Raw genomic sequence first — 17,505 nt, 5'->3', positions numbered from 1 at the left:
CTCTTCCTCTTTTACCTTTTTCTTTTCTTATTTTTGTAGTGGAATTTGTAGACAACAAAGATATAGAGATCTCGGAAAATCAGTGAACTCAAATACTCTTTCAGAAATACTGGAACACTAGGTTCACAATATGTCAGCTTTACAACCATCTCTTTCTTTTTTTCTCACTTTCTCTAATATGCGGCATATGGGTAATGAGAAGGATACAGAACTTCACACATCTGAATATGAAATTTTACTCTTTCAATTATACTAGAAATACTCAGACATTAGGTTCACAAACATGTCAGGAAATTTTTATTTGCATCACGACCATCTCTTACTTTTTTTCTCACTTTCTCTAACGGAAAACTTCCACATGCGGCGTATAGGTAAAGAGAAGGATACAGAACTTTACACATCTCAATATGATCAGACCAATGCAGGGTACAAAACAGTGGATGAAGGAACGTCCAGCAATTTCCAGCATTTATATACTAACTGTTTAACGCCATGAACAAGTTCTGCTTTCTAGCATGCTCAGGAATTAGTCGACCGAGGATATGAGGTGATATGCCAGAGAGTTCTGCCAGGAAAGAAGGTCCGATGAATATAGGAACTAATAAGATTTTTTTTTACTCGGTATATAGGAACTAATAAGAACAAACCATATTTTACACAGCAAACAATCATGCGTAGATTTTACCTTGTGGTTTGAAATTGAAGAGTGCAGGAAGAGGGCGACCATTTGGAAGACGAGTGCTGGGATCTCTCAATTCATCAAAGAAAGGGTGAACACAAGCTTCCAACTGTATTGAAGTGTATATACAAGTTTCAGGAACTGGTTAAGAACATTCAACTGAAACAGGGAAAATTTGGTAAATAATACATAATTTGAACTTACAGCAGTGCATCTCAAATTAGGGGAGTATTGCAGAAATCTCGAGACCAAGTCCACTGCTTCTGGGGGCAAACGTTTTTGGAAAACCTGGAGAGAGAAACAGGAAAATGAAACTCATAAGTCTCCTGCTTGTTACTCTAAATTAGCATGAGATAGGGATATCCCCTACCGTTCCAAGAATTGTGGGAGAGACTAGAGAGACGGACAGACAGATTTAGTCTCTAAATCTCTAAATTGCCTCATTTACAATTAAAAAGCTAGGTCCTTCTAAGAGAGCTAATTTCCATGGAATCATATTACACATTTACTTTGAAAGGTGACATTAATCCAATGAAAGAGGGCTTCTCAGACATAAATACTCTCCTTGGGTCTAACCCTCGGTTCCCACATTGTAATACAAACTATAGCTAACATGATAAAAAATGATATAGCTACTGGCATACCTTATGCCATGGGTGTGCCTTTATCTGTGGGAACTTAAACTCTATATAACTCGGATTCATGCACTTGATCTCTTCCCTGGTTGGTGTCCCCAGAACCTGCAAAATGTTAATTATGTTAAGACATTGGAGATATTTTCAAACCCGAAGACCGTATAAGACATCCGAAATCATTACCTTGATGATCTCGACTAATTGATCAACTCCGCTTTCGCCAGGAAACAAGGGCTGAAAGCCAGATAAAACGCCCAAAAGTCAAAACAGGTGATAAAATGTTGAACGGGAAGGATGAAAACAAGGAACGCGCTTGTAAGTAAAATTACCTGACCAAGGAGTAACTCAGCCATTACACAACCTGTGGACCACAAATCAATAGCCGTTGTGTATTCAGTTGCACCAAAGATTAGCTCAGGGGCACGGTAATATCTTGAGCAAATGTAGGAAATATTAGGTTCTCCTTTAACCTGCGTAAAATGGAATGAGAGGCAATTTCATATAAATGAAGAGATAATAGCTGCTTTGCTAATGATGAACTCACCAATACTTTTGCACTTCCAAAATCACAAATTTTCAGCTGATGTGTATGGGGGTTCACCTGAAATAAAAAAACAAAAACAAGAACAAAAACTCAGTCCACTTGGCACATCTTATCCAGCTGCCCAGACCACCAATACAAACGTTTAAACTACTACGCATATTTCAGGCTCTGAAAATCGTCTTAAAATCTGCATCTTATCCAGCTGCCCTGAGCACCAGCAATAAGAAACAGGAGCTCTAGGAATGCATTGTGAGATGAAGAAAGAGGCAGATGCTTAGAACCATATCAAAGACGGTCATTTTCTGAACAAAAGGGTCCGCCTAATTACACAGGATGATCCCATAGACAAAAACACGTAAAGGTAGGCCGATAGGTCTTATAAGGCTGCATATGCATTTCCTGGATTGCAGCTTGTTTGAGCTTTTAGGGTAAGACTGCTGTCGATTTGTGGTATCATAGATAACAATGGAACTGTTGGGATTGTGTATCCACTGCGGTACTGAGGAGGGTGTAAGTAGTTTAACAACTTTTTGTTGAACACCCAACCGAGAATACCTCGGCATTTCTTCCTTTTGACATTTTGATTCTCTAGAGTTGCTACACATGGGGGATGGATGCAGATGCAAATGCAAATACGAAAGGATCTTAACAGTGTACGAATATTAAACTGTACGAAGGACTTGTAAATGAAATATGCAAACAAGTACTTGTTAATTAGAGTAAACAAGATGGCTCTTACCAATAGATTCTGTGGCTTAATATCACGGTGACAAATACCAATACAGTTATGAATGTAAGCAAGCGATCTGCAGATCTGCACCAAACATTAACCGGTCATTTAAGTGTCTTTGAAGCACTAGCCCACTATGAACATGCGATATATATAGTATAATGTTCTCTTAATTTACGATATGATAATTGGATAGCAGAATTTCTGGCAATTTACATAAGCAGACAGTAACTACTTCTTACTAGGAAACATCATACTTACACTACTACTGTCTCTTATCAATAAAATCCCTGTATATTATCAAACCCAAGTATGATTCCATGTAAGAAGAGACGATATAAAGAATTTCACAAACCTGATAAGTATAGAGTTTCACGTATATTAGGGGCATGCGCTGGTTCATCCGAGTGTAGTGCTTTGCAACACGATAAACAGTCTCTGGGACGAACTCAAGTACTAGATTTAGGTATAGCTCTTCCTTGTCTGTGGTCGAAAAGAAACTATGCTTTAGAGCTACGATGTTTGGGTGATCCAACATTTGCATAATTTGCAGCTCCCGATTCTTATAACGCTTGTCTTGAAGAACCTTCTTGATTGCAACTATTTCTCCAGTCTCTCTACATTTGGCCTACAAAATACAACAAGCTATGAGAATCTAAAACAAGGCCAGGTTTTCCAACTACACCCAGTTCAAGTTCAGTTTACCTGGAAGACAACTCCAAATGAACCTGTTCCAACCACATGCTCTGCTATGTAACTAATATTCTGCAAAGTAAAATCGAAACATTTCAGTGACACTAACTTCAGCACCACATAATCAAGCCAAGCACTAACAACTTATTTCAGTCCTAACCTGCCTCGATTGGCCATTTCGACCACCAACTGTAGTTGCTATTACATGCCCTGCTCCGGCACCAACACTATCGATTACTTCTGGTTCACTATCCTGCAAACGATAAGTTAAAAGCCATTACATTTCGGATAAAACACAAACAACCACCCTATGCTTACATGTATTTAGCTGAAGGAAAGCAAACTCATCATAAATACCATCACCATTGCAAACTATCACTTACTTTATCATCATCCTCTTCCAATGTCTTATCCCTTATATTCATATCAAGCATCTCTCTTCCAAGCCAGTCAACAGAACTCGAGGAGCTCTTGAAGCTGGTAGTTGTCCTGGAACTCCCTATCCCCCCATGACTCAAACCCGTGGATCCCATCTCCTAACTGTTGCGTTGAAATATGAAGAAGCTAATAGTTGTTACCCACTTGATGGTTTATTTCTATTCTTCCTTCCATCTCACCCAGGTGCCTATCCTTCTGGAAAAACAAGTCTATGTTAAAAAATTGTACACCTCATATGAACAAAAAAGTTAAAAACATTCAAGAAAATCACTTCTTTGTTAGCTTCAATCTCAAACCACAACTAATAACTGATGAAGCTATTCATTTCATGGCATAGGCGAGAACCAAAAAACTAATTCTAAACTAAAACCCTAGAAACAGAGCAAAATCGAAGACAATTCACGTTCATTCATTCATTCATTAAAATGCTTCAAAAAAAAAAAAATTCATTCATTAAAGGTCACATGAAGGTTTAAGGATACTGAACATAGTACTATAAATGAAATCACTAAACCTTTTTTCGCATGCATATCTCATTCCTATCACCTCAAATTTATTGCCCTAATTCTAACACATAAAGTAGAATTTTACATACAGAAATCCCAATTAAAACACAAATGAAAAAAAGAAAAAGCAATGGAGATGACTAATACTTAGATTAATAAGAAAAATTTCAAGATACTGCTTAATTATAAACCCAATCTCAACTCCTGATTAGATCTACATAACTGTTCACTACCAGTTCATTTTGATCAATTCTCATAAAAACTTTATTCAAGAACTTTCAAAGGCTTAAAAATGATTACAGGTTACTCAGAATTTCCTACTCTAAAGCTTAAAAATGGGATCTAAATCGCCTTCTGAAAATAAAAATAAAAATTAGTTTTAGTTAGGGTGACTAACCTGGGTAAATTTGAAGCAGAATTCTTGCATTTCTATAAACTTTTGACACCAAGTCTATATAAAAGAAGAGAATTCCTAGAGAGAGATTGAATTCTGAGAATTGCTGCTGCAGTCTTACTAGAGATGATGACAAGTGAGCTGGTGTTTGGATTTTTCTTTAAAATTTCTTCAGTTCTTCTTCTTCTTTACTCTCAGTCTGCTGCTCACAGCTCTGTAGTCTGTTTACTTCTACTACTACTACTGTTGGGGGTGGTGGCGTTGTTTTGTGTGTGTTCCGTCATATCTGGCCTTGAAAAAGGTTTTTCGTTTGTTTTTTCCTGGACCTGCACTCCAGTTTCCTTGGCTGGAGTGCCCCACAGACAAGAGTTATATTTGTTCTCTTCCTTCTCTTTAGTCTGGATGGTAACGTCATTCACCCTGCATCAATCACGTGACATTTGGGACCTTATTTGAATTGTTTCTTCTTCTTCTGGTTTTAGACGTAGCGCTCTCAGAAGAACACAATCATAGTCGGCCTTGGCTACATATGGCCGGAAGTGCTTACACACAAGGCGTCAAATAGCGAATAAAATGGAGAATTCTTACATTGTAGATACCATCAACGTCTCATCTAGAGGATGATTAAATAAGAAATTATTACAAGCATTGTTGTTGATTTTGGACAAAAAACCAGCAATATTAATTACTTGTTGAAAATCTTGAGTTGAGTGTATTCGTCTAACATATCAATAATTGTAAGGAAAAACTTCGTCTGAAGTCTGCCTCGGGATTGCCAATTTCTCGGGAGAATGATGGTTGTGATGAGGATTGTTTTGTTTTATTTGGATTTAACCAGTAAACTAAATACACTCTGAGTTCAGATGGCCCGGAGACCTTGACATCCACATTACCATCGTCACCACCATGTGCATCTTTTCTTTACTTTAGCGCGGGCCACAATTAAAAGATTTTTTAATCGATCAAAAATAAAAACTTTTCTTTAGTTAGAAAGATGTAGGAATCACAATTAAAAGATTTTTGGATGCTAAATTAGCCACCCAACTCGGGGAAGGCCCCTTGCAAGTATTCTACCATATCCATACCATATGGATGAGAAACCAAACTAGGGATGATGAGAATACAACAAAAAAAGAACACTCATCGAGTCAAAGAAAAAAAACTCATCATTATTGAGCTGGCTAGGTGCACTTATATCTACAAGATAGATGATTTCTTTTTCACTTGTTGTCTACTTTTGCTTAATCACAAAATTGGACCACTGAATTTGAATAAATACACAAGAAAATTTCACAATCAATGCAGTATTAGTGTATGAGAAATGTTGCTTTTTATAGAGAGTGAGAGAGGCGTGGGATTCTACTCTACTGATGAGATTGAGACATGATTTCTCCACTCACCTTTCAGATTTTGAAAAAATGCTCATCCCACAGAATTACAGTTAGCACGTAAAGTTGATTTTGATTTTTTCTTTTTTCAAGTCGGTGTCATCTTTTAAAGCATCTTAAAATAAAATCCCAGGTAATTATTTCACGCCTGCAAAAGCCAGAAGGGACTTTCCCCGCTGAGTATCGGCAGACGCATCAAACCGGGACATGGAGTGGAGAACCATGGATGACTGAACAGAATGGAGTGCATTTGGCCTAAAACTTTTAACCCATGCATCAAACTAAAGTTGTTTATGAAACAAGCAAAGACTCCTTTTCATCTACTGATGATAAAAAGCTACTTTATTTGGAAGATGCAGGAGCAGTACACCCCACCATTGTAAACAAGCAGTGATGAGATAAAAGTTCTACTTTATTCAGCTCGCCAATTATTTATTGTAGGCCTGTTTCGCTTTTAGGTTTATTATCTATGGACGGGTCGCAGAATGTAATGACTCCAGTCTACTTACTCTTGTAAAAAACTATGTACAAAGCCGACACACAACGTAATTCAAACTATGTCTCGAATCCAATAGACATACATGTATCTCCATGATAAACTGATTTCATATGCGCGATGCAGCTACAGCTAGCTGCTTCGCTCCTGACTTTCCGCGTGATGCTTTAGACCTGTGAGATAGACTGCTGTTTGAAGCTAGTGAGGGGATATTCATTCATTCTTCATTTGGTGCTGGAGAGACAACGGTGAGAAAGTAAGAGGTCCAGTGAGTTGCTTTCTAGGAGAAGAAGTCTCGAGTAACGGCCTACCGGTCCCGAACTGGGAGGTGGTAATCCTTTTAGGCGACCCCTTTGTTGCAAACAGCAAGCGAAACGTCCATGCTAGAACATTTGGTGCAAAAACCTTATAGACGAAGAATATATCATACCAACTAGGGAGTTTCACGTACGGCTGGCGTTTACATGCCCCAGATACTATCATTTTTGCAAACTCTTCTACATGACCACCATTAACTGGAGCCTGAAACAAGAAACCAATGCACAGTAGATGTTAACAAAAATCGGTGCCCTGTAAGTAACAGGTTGTTCGCCAATTCATAATATACAGTCTGTTGCAAATGACCACCATTAACTGGAGCCTGAAACAAGAAACCAATCCACTGTATATCTTAACCAAATCATAATATAGAGTCTATTATCCAAATGAGATATGTTAATGCATTTACGTATCACTTTTTGTTAGCACAAAGTTACACCTTGGGAACAGATTGAGATGATCCGAGTCCCATTTACACATCATCATTCAGGTCAATCTTCACAACATACTAGAATGTTATATGCTTTATCCAGTCAACAGATGATTGTAAATTCAGAGTAAAGAATACAAATCAAGCACACATGAAATGGGGCTAGTTAATCCTCACGAAAACCTTAGATCAGCCCCCCGTGGAGAAACTTCAAATGATTCTCAACAAGTCAAATCCAACTGCGCAACCTAGTGCATTCATTATCTAATGGAACAAAGTACTAAGCAAAACTAGTCGAGTAATATTCCCAGCTACTCACGTTATAGACTCGGTATAATGAATATTCATTTTATTCCAAGAACTCACGAGACTAGTTATACAAATATGCATATATTTGGGAATCGGAATTTGTCAAACAGCTACTTACTTCTCTCTCTTCCCTCCATTGCATCTCAGCTGCTCTGTCCTCCAACATCAACTTGCCTCCAGCCAGTTCACTCCCGATCCAACCATGTGTTGCAATGGTTATCCCAACCTCATCACCCAATTCAAATCTCAACGTCTCATAGAAGTTTATAACAGCCGCTTTTGCTGCCTAATGAGAAAGGACAGACTTTGTCCATAAGCATTTCTACTTGGACATGAAAGTTAATAGTCAAGACTACTTTTGACAAAGATGATTTTATTTTATCCAATTCTAAATCCTCTTTTAATCTGCTATGTTTTTTTAATGCTTAATATAAACGTTTTCCCCTCAATGTAAACAGCATAACTAATTAAATGGCGATGTTGCTACTTACTGCATACAGGCTCATTCTAGGCATAGGTAACCAATTCTCAACCGATGCATTGACAATGATTCGACCGTTGCTCTGCTTTAGGTAAGGTAGCGCAACGAATGTAGGGTAAACATTCCCCCAAAAATTAATATCCTGCACATTAACGCCATACCAAAATTACCTCAAAAAGTTTTTGCACCCATCTCGATATAGGGTAATGCCAGCAATTGGATAATTTAATATGTAAGACTTGAAATACACGAAATGAATACACTGGTCAAACCATCAAACTAATAATTGATCATTCGGAAAAAAGGCAACTACAAGTAGCAGGAAGCCTTACCATCATATGCGGAAATACGGAGGTGTCAGCGGCTTCCTCAAAGAAGAAGGTGTGTCCTAAGCTTGCTGTGTTTACTAAATGATCCACTGTTGCAAATATGTGACACGAAAAACATCAAGGTAATTTCAGCAGAACCCCTTTTCTTGAGGATTTCAATTAATATTTACCAGTTTCAAATCATTTGAAGATTTTTTAGTTCAATAATGAGACTTGGAGCAACCACATTTCTATTTTGGGTCACTTTTACATGCATCGATGAATGAATATACACGATATTAGACCTGCCTGCTTGCCTAACTCATACTCAATAGAAAATATACCACGATTATAATATAAGGGGTGAGCCATACCACGGCCATGGAGATCTATAGTTTGATCAATGAATCTTCTACAATCATCTTCCTTGACAACATCTGCAGCAATGAACATGACATGTTTTGCACCAAGAAGTCTTGCATTGTTGCTTATTCCCCAAAGCCTAAACTCTCTCCTAGCCACCAAAACCAAGTTTGCCCCTCTCTTTGCGTATTCATATGCTATTTGCTGCACTCATCATCAGTACAGTTAACATAAGGATCATTTTTCTTTATCTGCATGTTCTATTTTTCATGGTCAATGGAAAAACTGAGAACTAAGGTCTACATAATAGGGGCCAAGGAAAGTCGAACCCCAGAGGGAATTGATCAAGATTTCCACCCTGACATACTTGCTCTTAGAGAAGCATGCTCAGGATCCTCAGTATTTAACCAATAAGGTATTTATTTGCCTACAATGCAATGGACCATCAATTGAATATGTATTGCAATGGTAGCTCATCTGACTCCAGATCAGAAGTTTACCTGTTCATTAGCCGGGTAGAGGCAACAATAGAAGCTCAAAAGTACACTTACATACACCGTTTGTCCAAAATTCAATTTTGATACTAAGAACTGGTGGAAAAAATCATGTGCACAATACTCTTTTGCAAATAAAAAATGTTTAACTGACAGAGTGAACAGTAGATATTGAGAATCAAGGGGATTGTAATAGATTTTAGAGCAAACTAGAGTTGGATGAAAAAAGACGGACTAACCTCTCCAATTCCAGATGAAGCACCAGTAATTACAACAACTTTGTCTTCCAAGTTTTCACTGTAGAAACTATGATAAACCCATTCACAAGCATGTATGAAAGATAAAGTTGGCCATGCAAAAGCTAACATCACCATACTTGCAGGTGGAACCACTATATTCAGTAGTGAATTCAAGATATCCATTTCAAAAATCTCTAAATCACAAAGAAGAGACTTTGAGGAGAGAAGTGCTTAAATTGGAGTAGTGGTGAGAGATGACGATGAAATTAAGAGATAAGAATGAAACCAGGGGAAGCAGCTGCTGCTATAACGTTTAGTGCTCAACATTCAACACCAAACAGGCTTCATGCATGGAGAACATTGACACGTGCTTCTACTGCTTGCCAATTCTAATTCAGTTCTAGACAAATGGAAAAGTTTCTCCATTTTCCGTTTCACATTACGGGTCCAACATGATCTAATTAAGTTGTCGAAGCCCTTTTCACGGGAAGGGGAGTCGGTTTCAGTAACCCTGCAAAATCTTTATTTTTTCCTTAAAATCACCAGGGTGGATCAGAAATAGGCAAAAAACAAAACACTACTTCAGGTCCAAACTAGCAAAGATGCATTTAAAACTCAAACGCATGGAAATAGGAGAAAACATATATCTACTACTTCATCAGATAAACAAGGACATAGAAACATTAACCTGTAGTTCATATTAGAGAGTGCTGACAAAAATGTTGTAGGCAAAATGAAACTCAAGTTTAATTCAAATACACCAAACATGGGACAGAACCCCCCCCCCCCCCCCCCCCCCCCCCCCCCCCCCACTCTACCACTAAATTCCCAACAACTAATAACAAGTGGTGAGGAGATGAAACCAGATCATTTGAAACACTTAGCATCCAACAAGGCTTCTCCCTCAAAAGGCTCAGCATCTTCAATCATCTGATTGACACGTTCCTTCTGAGCTTCATCAGACAAATCAACCTTAGTCCACTCATAGAGCTCCATGTCGTAACACTCATCAATAATAAATTGAGGGACATCTGGTCCACGGAAGATCCACAATCCCTTCAACTTGTATGGTGGCTCATTGCCGATGATGAGCATCTTTCCAAAAGCGTACTTGCGAGCCAAGTCCATTCTTTGAAGGAAACCACCAACCTTGTTCATGGTGACAAATGAAACAAGGTTCTCATCGTTGTATTTGTAATCACAGAACCACAGTGAGTAGCCCTCGGGATCAAACATCTCCCAAAATCCTGCACATGCCAATAAAGGATATTGAGAAAAACAGACAATGCTACACAAGTACACATACATTTTTTTTATTGTTAAATACATTGAATTGCAAGCACCATTCAAACTAGCAATGAGGTCATGCATAACAACTCATCTAGCTAAAACCTAGTTTAATAAGATGACTTGCAGTTGCTGACTCACAGAAATCCCTATCACCATTTTAAGAAGACCATTGCCACGTTTACAAAACATAACTTGACAATTAACACAATGATATAATACTGCCACCACAAGTATATGACATCTAAACTAACATTGAATCAATGATATGAAAATATTAATGCCAGAACAGGTTACTGAATGTATAAGAGAAAAAACAAGATAAACCTACCTCCTATTGCAACCTCACGGAAGTTCTTCTTGGTGTTTGAGTACAGCCTCTTCCAGTCGTCCAAAACCATCTTGCTTGGTGGCAAAAGATCAAGGGCGTTCTTAGCCTTGGGCTTAGGTGCCTCCTCCTCTAAATCGGCAACCTCTTCCTTAGCCTTTGGCTTAGGGGCCTCTTTCTTGACTTCTTTTTTAGCTTCAGTCTTAGGCTTTGCAGCACCTGGCTTTTGGGCAGCTTGAACTGGTGGAACGGAATCGGTCTGCTTTACTTCACCCAAAACCTTCTTGATATTTGGTTGATTGACCATGGTCCAGAAATACCTTTCAACGTGAGGGAAATCTTTTGTGAAGCTTGAGGTCATGACTTTACTGAATCCCAATACCAGGTTACATGTCATTATGATGTCAGCAAGAGTCACAGCATGCCCGACAAGGAAAGTGTTGGAAGCAAGGTGAGTGTTCAAGGCATCCAGTGCCCTCTTCAAACTGGTTACGGCATGTTCTTCAGCCTTCATTGAATTGAGAAAGAGCAAAATTCATTAGACTGGTGGATAGGGTCAGAGAGAAATTACAAAAACGAATAAGATTTGGACTTACTTGAGGGACGTATGGAGCAAACCCAATTCTTGGGATAAACCAGCGCAAGATATTAGCATCAACCTCCATGGCAGAAAAATCAATCCATTGATCAATATGAGCCTGCACCAGACAAGTTAACAAAATGAGAAGAATGAAACAATTGGAAAAATTCACCAATTGTAGTACAACCCTGAAAATATGGCCTTTAAGAAAATAATAATTGCTTGCTGAATCAACATCCTAACAGCACCTGGTCCTAATGGACAAAAACACCTACTAAAAGAATATCAATTTTTAGGTATTTGCTGCAAGCAAAAATATATACATTGTTTGACATTTTTACTATTGTTTTAGAAATATTGAACAACGATTTATCTAACATTTAACAAATGTCAACCACATTTTTACTACTATTGTTTTGATTTGCCACTTGCAGTAAACAAATCAAACCACTGTACAAATCACATTAACTACAACAGTTCATACAACTATTTACCTTGTCAATGGCTGAACATCCTAAGAGAGGACTGTTTTCGGTCAAAGAAGCAACTGCAACAGAGGAAGATTGAGAACTGATAAGTACCAAAACAGTTCTCCAAACAGCAAACTAAAATAAATGTGTAGATGCTCACCATAACGAGCAATAGCATTACTCTCAAATATGGCACCTTCAGGTGTTTCAAGTACTGGAACCTACACAAAATCGAACATGTTCAAGCACCAAATCTAAAGCCAAATGATGGAGAGTATGAGTTAAGGAAAAAATATATGAACATTTAAAGGATAGTACCTTTCCAAGAGGATTCATCTTAAGAAACTCTGGAGCTTTGTTGGAAACCCCCATTTCAAAATCCTTAACAAGATCAACTTTGATCCCGGAGTACTCTCCAACAATAAGTGCCTTGAAGGCATTTTTGTTTGTATTTCCAGCGTGCAAGACCTACAGAGTAGATACAACAGCAAATAAACAGAGAAGTTAAACAAAAGATTGATAACGACGATAAGGCGTTCACATCAAACCAGCCATCAAGTTCTTCTCTACTAGAAGTCTCCAGAAAGCAGTTTCGATTTTCCTAGTTCTCCATAATTAATCTTCTTAAGTAAAAAAGGAAACCAAGGATATATTCCTTGGTCAATGTTAACACACATCCATATAAATCTGGGAGTACTTCCTCCCAACCTCATTAATGGATGATAGCATATAAAAAACCAGCATAGAACATCTTTTACTTGAAACAAGTGACAACTTAACTAAGTTCCCTTTTACACACAACTACTCAGTAATAATAACAGTAGTTTCGGAACTGACTGGTTGCTTTGACCACTCAGAAAGTAATATTAAATCACCAACAACTACAAACTACATTAGGATTGCTGAATAAAACTTAAACCTATTTCAATTTTCTGCCATAGTTGAACATCGATCTAACAAGGCCAATTTAGCAGCAGCACCGTAATCACCATACATGAAAACTAGACATTCAGAGTATAACAGAACAAATTCGTACTTGTGAACTGAAGTCAGACAACATCGTAGACCTAAATCAAAAATCTCTTAATTCTGATTAACTTTTCCAAACCCTTGTAATTTCTATCAAAATTCAAGAACAAAAAAACAAATCTATAACAACTAAACGCATGCAGAATTCACATATACAGAATATAAGAAACTTTGAATAACAACTGAAAAAAGAAAAAGAACACCAACCAGAGCCATGGCTTCACGATTTTCTATTAACTTTGGTGTTAGATCTGATTAAAAGAAAGAAACGATATCAGAATCTGATAATGCTATAAGTAGAACCGACGGAAATAGATCTGCCGCAGAAAATAAAAATCCAAAGATGGAAAACTTACATGTAGAAGATCACAAAACCCTAGCCTTGCTCTGTTGGAGGAGACTAGAGTATGATGCAATAAGTTTTTTTAGGGTTTCTAGAGAGGTTGCATAAGTTAGAATTGAGGGTTTATATAGATGTGGAAAGTGGAGTTAAAAGGAATCGCGGATATCCTTTATTAGGGAAAAATTACATCTATGCACCTTGATTTCATCTTATTTATGGAATACCCCCAACTTATTTTGATTTTATTAAAATCAGGACCTCCACATTAGTTCTGGATTGTACGGTTGGTATCGGACCATAAACAACCATGTGGAACAGTTTCTACGATTCTTGGGCCGGTTTTCTATGCATGGTGGCAAACTTTTCCATTTGCTATACCAGGTGGGCTGAGAAACTAGACCGCACCATTATGAGAAAAGGGTTAGCGATAGAGATGTTATCGAATGATCATGCCTATAGCTTCGGTGATAAAGCCTTTTTTGTCGGCAATTTAGTCAATCTGCTCGTTGGAAACTCTATTTCCAACGGCTCTTTCTTTGTTGCTTACAAATAGGTAATTTCAAATTTTATTTTGTAATTTCAAAAAATTTCAAACGACATAATTTGAACCCGACTTGATTTGCCAACGCAACGCGATCTTTTTGGAGTATTACTTGAAGCTGATGTTAACAAGATATATGATATTATAAAGAAACAGTAGGATAAAAGCAAATAAGTTTTCAAGTTTTGGATATTAGCGCAATCAAACCTACAAAGGAAAATCTCCTCAAGAGCGCATCAAATGGAAGTTTCTTCAAACGAAGAAAACCAGGAGGTCAAAGATTTTTATTGAAGTCTTTATTTAAGTTTTTCTCGTCCAATTTTTTATCTTGTAAAATGGCGTAGTATACTAATCAATTTGAAGTTTATATCTTGTAAAAAGATGTAGTTGTTGACGAATTCAAAAACTTGACTGATTAAAACGAGAAGTTTTGTTGAAAATTAACCCCATAGTTTAAGTCCATCGATACTTAATTACAACTTAGACATAAATTAAATTAATTTATTTTTTATAAAATATAATTTTATTGCTCAAGTAGAAGAGAAATTACAGTCTCTTGCCAGGAGACTACAAATTTCTGCAGGGAAATTATTAAAAAGGTTTTTGTTCGTAGTTGATTCTCTAACAGACTTTGCGACTGCATCATCTACTTGATTATCCTCTCTATTGATAAACGAAAATTTGCAATGAATGAAACTTGAACTTAAATGCTTTTTTTTCCTTCAGAATGTTTATGTTTTCCCATTGAATTAGGAGAGCTTCTTCTGTGACTGATTGAATGACTAGCTTTGCATCAGCTTCTATGTGAATTTTCGTAAATTGCTTCTCTCTTGCACACAGGACTTAGAACTCCATCTGTGTAAGTCCCTTTAATTCCTTCGTAGTTTCTTGCATTCGTACGCAAGACAATGCCAGTTTCAAGCTTGTTAGTTTCATAATCATAAGAAGCATCAATATTAAATTTGAAAACTCCAGGCAAGGGTGGTTGCCATTGTGATATCCTGATAGGATTTGAGTTACTATTATTAATGCATGTAACATGCAAATGAGAATGCATGTGATAATGAATTTTGTGCATAGAGTTAAAAGGGTTAAGAGTAACTCCCTGGAATACCACATCGCATCTGTCTTTCCAAATGATCCAGACAGTTATCATCAAAGTATACAACCATTTTTCTTCAGTATAGTAGTCATTTCCTGAAAACAAGCTTTAACCCCATTCTGAAACACTATTACACCTATTTTGTATATCATCTATATCCACATTGACAAAACTCCATACTCGCCTTGTATGACCACAAGAAAACAACAAGTACTCTATAGTCTCTTCGCTTCCTCTACCATTGTGTGTCCTGTCATTATAAAGAGACAACTTATATCTTGTAGAATGCAACTCTCGAATGCATTTTTATGCGAAAAGTTTTATCATATGTGTTATATTGGTTTTCCACAATGAATTCCAGACTTTTCTGTGTATAGTTCTCCCATTCACTTGAACATCTGAAGTGCTCATAGAAAGCTTCTTGTAGGTAGTCTTAACTGAAAATTTCTCATCATTGGGCCAGCATCCAAATCATGATATCTTCCTTATAGGTATCGAGAAATAAACTATGTATCTTTGGGGAAGTATTATCATCAAATAATTGGTTAAGAAGATCAGTAGTCCAGTTGTTGGTATTTGGGAAGAGGAGTTCTTCAACATCTTAATAGAATCTATGGAAGTCATTGATTGGAGAATGAGGAGAATCCATACAAGGTATCCATTTATCCAACCAAATTTTAGTTTTCCTTTCATTATTGACTTCCATAAAATAATTCTTTTGAACAACTTGTAGACCTATAATAATGTCATTCCAAGTGTAAGAACCATTATCTGCTTTAAGATTTTGGTGAAGTATATCCCTTTGCTTGAAGTATTTACTACCCATAATTTTTGTCCAGAGTGCATATGATTCAGTGCATAATCTCCATGCCAACTTAGTGAGCAATGTTAAATTGAGCTTCTCTAAATCTCTAAAAGCCAATCCATCTAAGTCTTTAGGTTTACACACCTTGTGTCATGCTATTGGGTTTGAGCCCCTGTTGGAATTGTATCTCCAGAAGAAATTTCTTTGAATTCTTGTAAGTTTGTTAATGAGATGATTTGGAAGCTTGAAAGTACCCATTTGGTAAATTGGCACTGAGTTAAAAACATGTTTAATCATAGTTGATCTGCTAGCTTGAGTAAGAGATGTAGAACACCATGTGAAGTATTTGTTCATGAAATTTTCTTCAATAGCTTTAAAGGCTTTTTGTTTTGAGTGCCCTAGTAGGAGTGGGGAACCAAGATATCTTTCTTTAAAACTCATAAGTTTAATACCTAATAATTGAATGAGTGTATCAACAACTTCAGGTTTGGTTTTCTTGTTGAAATGAACTGAAGATTTCTCAAAGTCGATGAGCTGACCTGATTGAGTGTTGAAGTTATGGAGAAGATCCAAAAGATTATTAGATGAAGAAATATTTGCTTGAGTGAATATCAAGCAGTCATCTGCAAAAAGCAAATGATTAATAGCTGGAGAATTTGCAGCCACTTTAATACCTTTAATGGTGTTTTTTGTTGAGCATAAGAAAGATGTCTTGATAAGTATTACATTGCAAGAATAAACAGATATGGTGATAAAGGATCACCCTGCCTAACTCCTCTTTTTGGATGAAATTCTCCACAAGGGGAACCATTGGGTATGACAGAAAGAGATGTGGTGCTGATGCATTGATGTATAAGGTCACATAAATCTTCACTGAAGCCAATATACTTGAGAACTTTGATCAAGAAATCTCATTCTAGTATGTCAAAAGCTTTGGACATGTCTAGTTTTAGTGCCATGCATCCAGTCTGACCTCTTTTCTTTTTCATATAATGTATAATTTCTTGAGCAATTACAGTATTGTCACTTAATAATCTCCCAGATACATAAGCAGCCTGATAAGGAGATATGATTTTCTCCATTAGAGGCTTTAATCTTTTAACAATAAGCTTGGAAATAATCTTGTAGGAAGTATTGCATAAACCAATTGGTGTATAATGAGCTGCACATGTAGGCTTTTTCTTCTTAGGAATAAGGGAGATATAAGTTTTATTTATCTGCTTTAAAATGTGCTTGTTTTCAAAGAATCTAGTGACCATCTGACAAACATCTTCACATATAATACTCCATTGGCTTTTATAGAAACCTGCTTGAAACCCCTCAGGTCCTGGAGCACTCCAGTTCTCCATACTTTTAAGAGTATCATGAATTTCTTGATGAGTATGAACTCTTGTGAGTAGAATATTATCATCCTCAGTGATAATGGTAGAAAAAAGCATAAACAGATTTTCATCATGATTCACTGTTACATAAATACTTATATCTTTGAAATGAGAAGTGAGATGATGAAATATTTATTCTCTAGTATGAAGCTAATTGTTGTATCTTGTAGAGAATATATGTTGTTTCTAGCCT

General features: G+C 36.9%; 3 protein-coding genes across 3 annotated transcripts; all 3 read right to left on the bottom strand.

Moving 5' to 3' along the window:
* Positions 1–133: 133 nt before the first annotated feature.
* Positions 134–4,957, bottom strand: LOC113356541 (shaggy-related protein kinase kappa-like). The gene is made up of 13 exons (XM_026599702.1): positions 4,623–4,957; positions 3,665–3,914; positions 3,442–3,534; positions 3,294–3,353; positions 2,944–3,216; positions 2,598–2,672; positions 1,859–1,915; positions 1,644–1,784; positions 1,498–1,548; positions 1,324–1,419; positions 884–967; positions 686–788; positions 134–565 (listed from the first exon to the last, which is right to left on the bottom strand). The coding sequence occupies exons 2-13, from the start codon at positions 3,812–3,814 to the stop codon at positions 477–479; spliced, it is 1,272 nt and encodes a 423-aa protein (XP_026455487.1). The 5' UTR covers positions 3,815–3,914; positions 4,623–4,957; the 3' UTR covers positions 134–476.
* Positions 4,958–6,435: 1,478 nt separating this feature from the next.
* LOC113361375 (11-beta-hydroxysteroid dehydrogenase-like 5) lies at positions 6,436–9,628 on the bottom strand. Its single transcript, XM_026604635.1, has 6 exons — positions 9,446–9,628; positions 8,724–8,916; positions 8,374–8,459; positions 8,052–8,183; positions 7,679–7,846; positions 6,436–7,025 (listed from the first exon to the last, which is right to left on the bottom strand). The coding sequence occupies exons 1-6, from the start codon at positions 9,626–9,628 to the stop codon at positions 6,717–6,719; spliced, it is 1,071 nt and encodes a 356-aa protein (XP_026460420.1). The 3' UTR covers positions 6,436–6,716.
* A 498-nt stretch (positions 9,629–10,126) lies between these two features.
* LOC113356540 (elongation factor 1-gamma 3-like) lies at positions 10,127–13,626 on the bottom strand. The gene is made up of 8 exons (XM_026599701.1): positions 13,496–13,626; positions 13,347–13,390; positions 12,429–12,578; positions 12,271–12,331; positions 12,135–12,187; positions 11,657–11,758; positions 11,064–11,568; positions 10,127–10,692 (listed from the first exon to the last, which is right to left on the bottom strand). Exons 2-8 carry the CDS (start codon positions 13,353–13,355, stop codon positions 10,313–10,315), a joined length of 1,260 nt encoding a protein of 419 aa, XP_026455486.1. The 5' UTR covers positions 13,356–13,390; positions 13,496–13,626; the 3' UTR covers positions 10,127–10,312.
* Between the last annotated feature and the right edge of the window lie 3,879 nt (positions 13,627–17,505).

This window comes from Papaver somniferum, chromosome 3 (assembly GCF_003573695.1).
Source record: "Papaver somniferum cultivar HN1 chromosome 3, ASM357369v1, whole genome shotgun sequence".
Taxonomy (NCBI): domain Eukaryota; kingdom Viridiplantae; phylum Streptophyta; class Magnoliopsida; order Ranunculales; family Papaveraceae; genus Papaver; species Papaver somniferum.
Note: the sequence above shows the minus strand (reverse complement) of the source record. Positions and strands in the feature narration are given on the sequence as shown.

What these genes read in the sequence shown, in the direction of transcription:
- LOC113356541 (XM_026599702.1), bottom strand. Translation starts at nt 3,814, where the DNA reads ATGGGATCCACGGGTTTGAGTCATGGGGGGATAGGGAGTTCCAGGACA. An exon ending in TGAAACTCTATACTTATCAG is followed by an intron (nt 2,673 to 2,943) that starts GTTTGTGAAATT and finishes TGTTTGGTGCAG; the next exon opens with ATCTGCAGATCGCTTGCTTA. An exon ending in TTGGAAGTGCAAAAGTATTG is followed by an intron (nt 1,785 to 1,858) that starts GTGAGTTCATCA and finishes CATTTTACGCAG; the next exon opens with GTTAAAGGAGAACCTAATAT.
- LOC113361375 (XM_026604635.1), bottom strand. Translation starts at nt 9,628, where the DNA reads ATGGATATCTTGAATTCACTACTGAATATAGTGGTTCCACCTGCAAGT. An exon ending in CCGTATTTCCGCATATGATG is followed by an intron (nt 8,184 to 8,373) that starts GTAAGGCTTCCT and finishes GTTAATGTGCAG; the next exon opens with GATATTAATTTTTGGGGGAA. An exon ending in CTAGAATGAGCCTGTATGCA is followed by an intron (nt 7,847 to 8,051) that starts GTAAGTAGCAAC and finishes CTTTCTCATTAG; the next exon opens with GCAGCAAAAGCGGCTGTTAT.
- LOC113356540 (XM_026599701.1), bottom strand. An exon ending in GATGTTCAGCCATTGACAAG is followed by an intron (nt 11,759 to 12,134) that starts GTAAATAGTTGT and finishes TGTCTGGTGCAG; the next exon opens with GCTCATATTGATCAATGGAT. An exon ending in TTGCTCCATACGTCCCTCAA is followed by an intron (nt 11,569 to 11,656) that starts GTAAGTCCAAAT and finishes AATTCAATGAAG; the next exon opens with GCTGAAGAACATGCCGTAAC.